Below are 10337 nucleotides of genomic sequence, written 5' to 3'. Positions count from 1 at the left end.
ACAGCATCACTGGTGAAGAGCTGTGGCAACTGCTTGGCCCCTTTAAACCCGGAAGATGGACATATGCTGTGCCCCTCCTGCCTTGGAATCGGGACAGTTGAGGGAAGCCCTCACTGGTGATGCCTGTGTTTACTGTGTCTGATAGAGAGGTCAGCTAGCCTGGCTACGGTGGAGAGTAGAATGCCTCAGGGGACTTCGGCTTCCAGCCCTAGGAAGGTAGCAAAGTGGTGTAAGCCTTCACATGCTGAAGAGGGTTTGCCGTGACCATGCCTTGTCCGAAAAAGTTGATAGTTTGGTTTGTGAGTTTGCTCAGGTTAAGTTCTTGCTTCTAAGTCTGAACTCCTCTGTCTCTGTTAGTCACGCTGACCCGACCAACCCCTCCAGACACTGGTGAATGGGAGGATGATACATTTTCCTTTGCTGCCACTGACACCTTGTTCAGGGACAGAGACGCCAGCTACGTGGAGGACCAGGAGGTTGGGAAACACTCCTTTGTATTGATAATCCTCTTGCAGAGACCAGTGCTAGTGGTGTCTAGAAACCAGTGTTCGATGTGCCAGCCTCACAACCCTACATGTAGGAGCTTCACCATTGCTGGGCAGACCCCAGATCTACCCTATTCTCACAGCATTGCAGGGCTCTTAACTCTATGCAGGATGCACCTAAGTATGATGTGGACCATGTGCCGTCTGTTGACAATGTTGGTGCATGCTGTTGAGGCCTATAAATCTTGGCAGCACTTTGTTGACCAACTTCTGACCACAACTGTAGTACCTGATGTGTACTTTAAGGCTGATATGTAATGATGTTGCACAATATAACAGTTTTTGAGAAAGAAACCATTGAATATGATTAAAATAGTTTTTATAGCCGAATTTGATTGCACTTTATTTTGAAATGCCACATCAGATCTTTATGAAAGTCGGGGAGTATGTAGTACTCGATGTTTACTTTAGGAGTGATATGGAATGATGTTGCAGAATCAGACAGTTTTTGAGAAATTAACAATTTAATAGCCAAAATTGTTTTTAGAGCCACCTTTGATACATTATTTTGAAATACCACATCAGATCTTTATGAACTTTGGGGAGGATATAGTACTCGATTTGTTTTATGTTGCCCACAATTTTACAAAAAAATTACATTTAAATTGCGTTTATTCTTGTAATTTATAGTATTTTAAAATAAATATAATTAAAAATGCAGTTTTACCTTGCACGCAAAAAACATTTAAATTGTGTTCATTCTTTTAATTAAAAGTATTTTAAAATAGATAAAATCATTAACAATGCAGTTTTATCTTGCACACAATGTTATACAAAAATATTTAAATCCTTTTCATTCTTTTTCTTAAAAGTATTTTTTAATAGATAAAATCATTAAAAACACAGTTTTATCTTAGACAAAATTTAACACATACAGAACGTATTCATTAGCACGTTCAAACATCCTACAAGTGCACTTTTATTTTGAAAGTCACTCTCGAGGACACCGTAATTTGTCTTGTAGTTGCGCCCGTAAAAATCGGAGGGCTGGCGAGACGGCAGTCTTCTCCCTCCCCACGTAGGTGTGTAACAAAGACTTGTTGCCCTCACAAATATGAATGTGTAACAAAAAAAAAAAAAAAAAAAAAAAAAGATTTCTAATCCAAATGAAGTCCTTGCTGCTTCTTTAAATGCCCGGCCCGCCCATTTGCCTATCTGGCCCGCCCAGGACAGATTGCAGCACCTCATGCAAATGTATTGGCTCGAGACGATCAACAGAGGGCGCTCTAGGTTACTAATCGACAGTTTAAGATGCAGTAGAAGAAGACGCTTTGGTACAGTAGCTTGCTAAGATGGACGTCAGAACTTGGTTTAGCAAACAGAAAAACAATACTAGCACAAGCAGGGATGACGCATCATCAAAAAGGCAAGTGCAGCCAGAAGTTGCAGCTACAAGTGCTTCTGTTCCTCCTCTCTCCGTGCCTCCAGCACAGTCTCAGCAGGCAATTGCGCTACCGAGTGGCAGCAGCACCAAAATAAATCGCTGCTCAGATGACCTCGGGGTGGATAAACCAAATCAGGTGCGCCTGGAAAATTATCCAGTTAGACTTTTCTCTGGGAAAAAAACGCAGTTTTTCTTCTTCATGGTACCAAAATAGAATATGGTTGGAGTATTCAGTGAAAACAGATGCAGCATACTGTTTCCCCTGCAGACAGTTTGGTTCTCATTCCTCATCATCCGACTCAACATTCAAAGAATCAGGCTTTAAAGATTGGAAGCATGCAACAGAAAAAGATAAAGGACTGAACAATCATGCATCATCTAAAGACCACATATTGTGTGAGAAACTTTGGAGAGAGAAAAGAATGCGCATTGAGACTGATTCTGAAATCACAAGCCTGGTGCACAAAGATCAACCGGCCCACAACAGATATTATGTAAGCTCAATCATTGACATTGTAGCTTTTCTTGCTATCAATCTGCCTTTCAGAGGAGACACTGATGCATGGGAGTCAGCAGGACAGACTGGTAGTGGCTTATTCTTATTGTTTGAGTTTACTCTGGAAAAAGACCCAAATTTGGCTAAAATAATTCCTGCCATCCCAAGAAATGCAACATACACAAGCCACGAGATTCAGAATGTAATTATAGAACTAATGAGTCGACAGGTGACTGAGCATATGGTTGAGGAAATAGGGAACTCTTTTTACACGGTCAAAATGGATGGAACCAGAGATCCAACAGGATGTGAAAATCTCTCTATTGTCCTGTGCTTTCTTGATGAAACGTATTCAATAAAGGAGAGACTGCTGACTATTGCTACATCAGACGCAGGTGATGCTAAAACTCTCACACAGACACTGATCTCAGAAATAAGAAAAGCTGGCCTGACAACAGACAAAATAATCAGCCAGGTGTATGATGGAGCCTCTCTGATGTCAGGAAAACTGGGTGGGGTTCAAGCTCTCCTGCAAGATGAACTTGGCAGAGAAATCCCAAACGTGCACTGCTTTAATCACCAGCTTCACTTGGTAATAGTTCATGTCATGTCTGCTGAGAGAGCTATTGAAGATCTGTTCAGTGTCTGCAATGCCCTGTACAAGTTCACAAGAAAGCCCACTGTTGCAGCTAGATATAAGGGGAACACACTGAAACGTTTACTGGAACAGCGCTGGACAGGACACCTGGCTACAGTAGAAGTCATTCTCAAATCTTTTCAGGAGATTCTTGAAGTGCTGGATCATGTTGAAAACACACCTTCATTCCCAGCAGACACAAGGATGGAGGCAGCAGGGCTGCGTAGCGCTGTGTCCAAACCAAGCTTCCGCTTCCATGCTCTTGTTGTGCAGAAGATTCTGGCCATTCTTGAGCCACCCAACAGGATGCTACAGTCAGAAGAAATGGATCTCCAAACAGCTGTCCAGCTTGTGAACAGTGCCAGGGAGTGCATTTTGGCCCTGCGCACTGAGGAAGTCTTCATGGAGTTGTGGAAGGAGTGTTGTGGAACGGAGGCCAATGGCACTGCCAGCCATCAGAGTAAGAGAAAGTGCAGTGTCAACAGAAACCTAAACGATTACATTTTGGAGCAGACATCAGGAGCACGGCCACAGGAAAACCAGATCAAAGAACAACAGCGATTGTTTTACAGCTGCATTGATGCTGTTGCAGGTGAAATTGTGCACCGTTTTGGAGAGCGAAACAGCAAATTGATAGAAAGTATGGTTTCTCTTAATCCAGAAAGTACCTCCTTCCTGGATCCCGAAAGAACGAAACCTCTGCTTGCTCTAACAGGAACCACAGTAAATGAAGCTGAGTTTGTGGTTGCCCGTCAACACATTCTAAAACACACAGAGACCTTTACACCGCCAGATGAAGGGAAATGGACAATAAAAACAGTGCTTCATCATTTTCACAGCAGCCTGGAAGCAATGCCTAGTGTCATCACTGCCTACAAGGCTGCACTGACCCTTGGAGCCTCTACAGCCTTGTGTGAGAATAGTTTTTCCACTTTAAAAAATGTGTTCAACAGCACAGAAGAAGCATGTTACACACCCGAAAAGCTTGTTTAATCCAACTTGCCTTTGAGAAGGATCTGACCAGGAAATGCAAGACAGAATGGAAGGACAGATTATTGAGGAGATTTCATTCATCAGGAAAACGCAGACTGCAGCTGTATTAGACCTAAACAGGCCAGTAATCCCAGAGGTGTTTTTACTCAAAACTAGTGATGGGTCCAGCAACACCGACACACCGGCGCATGTGTCAGGCTCATGGAGCGAAACCTGTGTCGATCAGTGTCGACGCGTGTGTTGCTTTAAGAAAAAGTCACGTGACCAACACTGCTGCTGTGTCGCTCATTGCCGAGGCGCCAAACTGTGTTTATGGTATCGACTCTGCATCTGTCAACGGGATGAGTCGTCGCGAAAAAATTACCATTTCCAAGATAAAACAAGACATCCCTCTTCACATCAAGAAAATGGAGCCAGAGAGGAAAAGAAAAGTTTCTGCTGTGTGGGATCATTTTGATCTTTGAACAGCAAATAAGGTACGTGTTTGTCTTTCCTTGTTTCTGCGCATCTGTCAAGAGTTGAAAACAGCAATGTGACTGACTCTCAGTGTAAATTATTTATTTAATTTTATTAGGTTAAATGTCGGATCTGCTCAGCCGAGTTGTCTTATACAAATAAGAGCACTTCCTCAATGCTGAGACATTACAGAGTCAAGCATGAAAACGAAGAGGAAGCAAATACACCAAGAACGAACACAGGTAGACCTATATAGACACTGGGCGTGCTTTGTCTCAGTTGTTTTACTAATATATGTTTTATTATTTTGAAATCTAGAATCTAGGAAGATTGCTCTGGACCAAGCAGTCCTGAATTTTATTATAAAGGACCGCCAACCCCTGAGCATTGTGGAGAGTGAGGGGTTCAGGGGCTTGATTCAGGTCCTTGATCCATCTTACGCTTTGCCAACCAGAAAGGTTTGTATACACAGTGTCTCAGATAGCTGCTGTTACTCATGTAATAAATACAGTGCTTAACAAATGTATTAGACCATCGTCTGATTTAAGGTTTATGACACGGCAAACAAAAATAAACACTTGTGATTCAAATATCATGCATGCTTGAATAATTTCTGTCCGGTGTGTCAGCTCACATTTGGGTATAAAACTGGATTCAGTTTTAAATTCCTACCTTCTATTCAGCAGGGCAAAACACAGAGAACTTCATAGCTGGATGTTTTTCTTGCTTTAATGACAGGTGGTCTAATTAATGTGTTGAGTACTAGACTGATTTGATTTTGATTCATTTTCAGACGGTTAAGGAAATGATGGCCAAAAAGCATGCGGAGGAACTCGAACGAGTAAAGAGGGAAGTACAGCAAGCTGTGGCAGTGAGTATAACAGCTGACATGTGGACCTCCTTGAACATGGAGGCTTAGCTCTTACCTGTCACTACATCAATGATAATATGCAGTTGTGTACATCTGTGTTGGGAGTCAAACACTTTCCACAAAGTCACACTGCTGACAATCTGACCCAAGTCAAAAGGGGCATGAAGGACGACTGGGCCATAACAAACAAGGTAAGGTGTCTTGTGACCGACGCAGCACCAAACATGATGGCAGCAACATGAACTCTTCAAATTCGACATTCAATCTGCATTTTGCACACAAACTAAATTTAATAGTCAAAAAATCCTGTGATCAGATCCCTGAACTTCCATCCATAAGACACAAATCTTGGCAAATTGTATCATTCTTCAGATCCAGCACCACAGCAAAAGAGAAGCTAGCTCAAGTGCAGCAACAGATGGGACGGCCCACCTTGAAACTTGTCAATGAGGTACCAACACGTTGGAACAGCACATATCAGATGCTGTCACGGCTACATGATGAGAAAGAACCAGTGTGGGTATCTCTTGCCTCTCCAGACAGATTTAACACACTCACAGCTGATGAGCTCAACATCTTAAGGGAAGCACTTCTTGTGCTGGCCCCTTTCCATCAGGCCACAGTGGAGTTGTCTGAGGAGAGTTTCAGGATCAAAGGTCATCCTGATGATGAAAATGCTAAATTGTGCACTTGAGCGGAACTCTTTGCATCTACACACACAAGCAGCCACACATCTCCATGACCAACTTAGACGTCGCGTCACAGACACTGCTTCCAATCTGGAGTCATTAAGTGTGTTGACCCTATCAACACTTTTAGACCCCAGATTTAAAACACTCGGATTTCGTAGTTCCTCCAAGTGTAGTGAGGCTGTCAGTCGCCTGAAAAAGGAGTGTGCTGCAGTAATTGGTCACACAACATCTGAGCCACAGCCTGGACCTTCATTAGAGCAGATACCCACTTCAGGCAAGATGTTCAGTATTATCAGTTTATTTTCACATTTTGTTTTGTTGCTAACAAAAACTAAAACTTCTATGTATTTTTTATTATTTCAGATAATCTGTGGCAGCAGCTTGATCAAGAGGTTGGCAGACAAACCACCAATGCAACAGCTGACTCGATCATTGAGGTCCAGCGCTACTTAGCAGAGGGAAACATCTCAAGACAAGAAGATCCATTAACATACTGGGGGAACCGGAAGACATCCTACCCACACCTTTTCCACCTGGCTTTACAGTTTTTGTGTACCCCAGCTTCTTCTGTGCCCTGTGAACGTGTGTTTTCGAAAGCTGGTGAAATAGTGTCCAAAAAACGTAATAGACTAAATGCCAAAACATTGGATAAACTTATTTTTCTTAATAAAAATTTATAAAAATAAAAAAAACTTTTGAGTCAATGACACTGAAATGGGTAATATCACATTCACAACACTGTCACTTTAATTGTCACTTGGTATCATTCACAGAATATTTTGAGGTGTATATATTTTAAATTTAGAAGTTTAAAATAATACCATATGAAGTAGGCCTACAATAGCTCACAGTGTATACAAGGATGATTAGGTCATTGAATCAGCGTCTGTTGTGTCTCCAGTATGTTGCCTGCAATGATATTTAAAGTCCAGTAGGTGTCATTATAGAGCACAACAGCAGCACTGTGTCGACACAGTATCAATACTATTTGGGGAATGTGCTGAAACGCTTCATGAGGCTTCATCTACCCATCACTACTCAAAACCCAAAGAAGATACTGCAAATGAACACATGCAATGCATTCTCACCACAGAGAAGCTGAAAATCCCACATTTGAATTCCACTATGTTTTATTAAGAAATTTAATAGAGCTTGTTTTCAAGTTTGAGCAAAAAGGGTGTTGTGTTAAAATAATTAGTATTTTTTCAAAACATTGTTTTTTCAGTAGACATTCATGTAAAGCTGCTCTCAAGTTTCTGGAATAAATTTGTTTTAAACACAAAAAATGTTACACATACTATAGTTTAACACAGTGTTGATTTGCTTCTAAGACCTTTGGCATTATTATAATTTTGTGTACATAAACAACCAGGTTATTTCATTTCAAAGGTCACATAAAGTTAATTTATGTGCTTAGATTAAAAAAAAACTCCTACAACGTTTGACTAAAATATTTTAAGAAGCACATTAAATTTGATACTCTTTGTTACCATTTTGAATTCAGGGGTGTCTGTTGTCCTTTTGATTCAAATGTTTTAAAACGCAGTTTAAACTGTTTTTGAACCATCTTAAATACAGGGTTGTCTGTTCTCTTTTTAGAAAGAAAACACTCTAGATTTTCTAAATCTTGTTTAGAAGACCTAGTTTACACTTCTTACCAGCTGGTGGCAGTAACGCACCAAGTCAATGTTTACCAAGAAGAAGAAGAAGCACGCAGCCAAGAAGTAGCATGCTAACCTGATGCTAACTAGTATTCGTGATGTAAACAGGTATCAAGCTGCAGGGCAGGATTTGGAAGATGACTTGTGGACTAAGTACGTTATTGGAGAACATTAACTGGACCGACGTAAGGATTGTTTAGAGATGGTGACTCTGTGGTGCGCAGGCGCAGCTAAGAACGGTGAGTTGCAAGTAATTTTCTAAGAGGTTCAGTAAAATGGGTTACTTTGTCTTAAGTTTTGATTGCATTTTTAATTGGCATACATAATCGAAATTAAACAATGAAGAATCTTAGCTTTTCAGTTAGTTATGTAGAACAAGTTGGACCCGGAAGTATATGTATGTAACGTCCACCAGACAGATTATAAACATGCAAAGGGGTTGAAAAAAAACACGGTTTATTACTGAAACTCTGCTCAGGTCTTTTAGGGACAGGTGTGTGTAGTTGTTGGTGGTAATATTTCTTGGATTTGACACCAAGAGCACCATGAAATCAGTTTGTGGCAGACCATCTATTAATGTATCATCACCGCTGTTAGATGTAACTAGATGACCTAACAAGAGAGAGGGAAGTAGTTTCCATATTTTCCCTGTGAAAGAACAACCAGACCTACAGGAAGCAGATGAAGACACTCGGGACGGTGGACAGGTGGGCATGCCCCAGCATGTCTCATCAGTGCTGATGTCCACCAGCAGTCAGAGAAGAACCACAGGAGGCTCGCGCTCAGATATACGGCATAGTTTACTTCACATTTCTCAGTACAGAGTAAATCTCAATTCTAACACAGGTATTGGACAGCTTCTTAACATCGATACATGAGGCTGCTTTAGCTAGAGAACACTGCACGCACCCACACACTAACGCACGCACACACACACACACACACTAACGCACGCTCTCTTTCTCTCTCACACACACGCACACACTAACGCACACACACACTAACGCACGCACACAACTAAATTTTTCACTACTAAGTTCAAATACCTGCGACCGCGATGCAGCAACAGGATGTAATGCGACCATGTATTAGAAATGTCTTTAGGCTTTGTTCTCTCACATTCACACACACACACACACACACACACAAACACACACACACACACACACACACACACACACAGTCCCTGTAGTTGTAATAAATGTCTGGGTGTCTCAGATTCTGCCCCCCCACCCCCCCCCCCCACCCCCTTTCATGTGTTGTCTCATCCTCTACGCGCTGCAGCCTGAGAGGCATCCCTGTCTCATGTCCCATCTGTGTGGTTAGCTGAAGATCACTAAAAACTCAAAGATTTCCATATTTACTTCCAGTTTTATAGGGATGAGAGCACGAGAAGAACTGATGCCCATCAATGCCTACTGGACAGACGGTGGTTCTGCCTCCCTACGAGTACATCCGGGCCACCCTCCAACCTGAGCAGCTTCCAACATTCCTAACAAGCTCAACAGGAATGTCTCCAAAATAATAAAGTGATTGACTGGCACATATTTACACACACACACACCACACACACACACACACACACACACACACACACACACACACACACACACACACACACACACACACACACACACACACACACACACACACACACACACACACACAAACAAATGAGTGCACAAGCTTGTAGACATGAAGGTTCCTGCAGCGCTTCATAGCAGGAACAAAGTGGGAGCGTGCGTGAGCAGGAATGTCTAAAGACGTCCCACCATGAGGAATGGTGCCAGCTCGCAGGGTGTGTGTGTGTGTGTGTGTGTGTGTGTGTGTGTGGTGAGGGAAGATGGTAGTGTATAGTGTAGTGTGTGCGTTTATCAGCTTCTCCCAACCAGTTTTAAGGAATGTTCAACAAATGTAATCTCTGTTACGGAGCCACGTAGCAGTTGGATGAGCAGAATGACACTCCAGCACATCCACGGGACACACACATACACACACATGCTCTCAACAGCTACATAGGTAGACCAGTGGTGTTAATAAATGGGTAGAAGATAAACTGGAACCAGAATAAAGACGATAATATGGCTGCTGCTGGCAGCGTTCCCTTCTGTACGATACACCTTATTTACTCAAAGACTGCTGGAGAGAGGACGGGTGAGACGGGACAAAGACTGCTGGAGAGAGGACGGGTGAGACGGGACAAAGACTGCTGGAGAGAGGACGGGTGAGACGGGACAAAGACTGCTGGAGAGAGGACGGGTGAGACGGGACAAAGACTGCTGGAGAGAGGACGGGTGAGACGGGACAAAGACTGGTCGCTGGTAGGACGATGGGAGGACGATCACATAGAGCTGTGATCTCTAGAACTGCTGGGCCAACAGCTCACACAGACGTCTGGACACCAAGTCTTTGCTGCAGCGCAAAGTCAGACGATACATCTGCAAAGAGAAGAAAGGTGCGGTAGAACCACGGTGCAGAACCGGACCCTGCTCAGGACCAGAACCCATCAGAACTTCTGCTGAGCTTGTCTATTGAGCCGGTGTCTCCACCCTGCAGCGCTAACCCATCCCAGCTGTCAACCCTTTGTCTTTTTACAGAAACA

General features: G+C 42.7%; 2 protein-coding genes across 7 annotated transcripts in view; one reads left to right on the top strand and one right to left on the bottom strand.

Annotated features, from left to right (window-relative positions):
- Window positions 1-1725: 1725 nt before the first annotated feature.
- Window positions 1726-9387, top strand: LOC129160053 (zinc finger MYM-type protein 1-like). Of its 4 annotated transcripts, none has more exons than XM_070546981.1 (6): window positions 1726-4531; window positions 4630-4753; window positions 4830-4969; window positions 5305-5382; window positions 6438-7974; window positions 9106-9387. In XM_070546981.1, exon 1 carries the CDS (start codon window positions 2037-2039, stop codon window positions 4053-4055), a length of 2019 nt encoding a protein of 672 aa, XP_070403082.1. In that variant the 5' UTR covers window positions 1726-2036; the 3' UTR covers window positions 4056-4531; window positions 4630-4753; window positions 4830-4969; window positions 5305-5382; window positions 6438-7974; window positions 9106-9387. The 4 variants fall into 4 exon arrangements, with proteins under 4 accessions (XP_070403082.1, XP_070403081.1, XP_070403080.1 ...); XM_070546980.1 differs by having other exon boundaries at window positions 5305-5573; XM_070546979.1 differs by having other exon boundaries at window positions 5305-6348.
- The window catches only part of ap2a1 (adaptor related protein complex 2 subunit alpha 1), a 48896-nt gene continuing 47076 nt past the window's right edge, over window positions 8518-10337 (bottom strand). For all 3 annotated transcript variants that reach the window (XM_070546975.1, XM_070546976.1, XM_070546977.1), the window contains one exon: window positions 8518-10173. In XM_070546975.1, the coding sequence (XP_070403076.1) occupies window positions 10096-10173 (78 nt within the window). In that variant the 3' untranslated portion in view covers window positions 8518-10095. The remainder of the gene's footprint in view (window positions 10174-10337) is intronic.

This window comes from Nothobranchius furzeri, chromosome 18 (genome assembly GCF_043380555.1).
Source record: "Nothobranchius furzeri strain GRZ-AD chromosome 18, NfurGRZ-RIMD1, whole genome shotgun sequence".
NCBI classification, from domain to species: Eukaryota; Metazoa; Chordata; class Actinopteri; order Cyprinodontiformes; family Nothobranchiidae; genus Nothobranchius; species Nothobranchius furzeri.
This window is presented reverse-complemented; position numbering and strand designations above follow the sequence as displayed.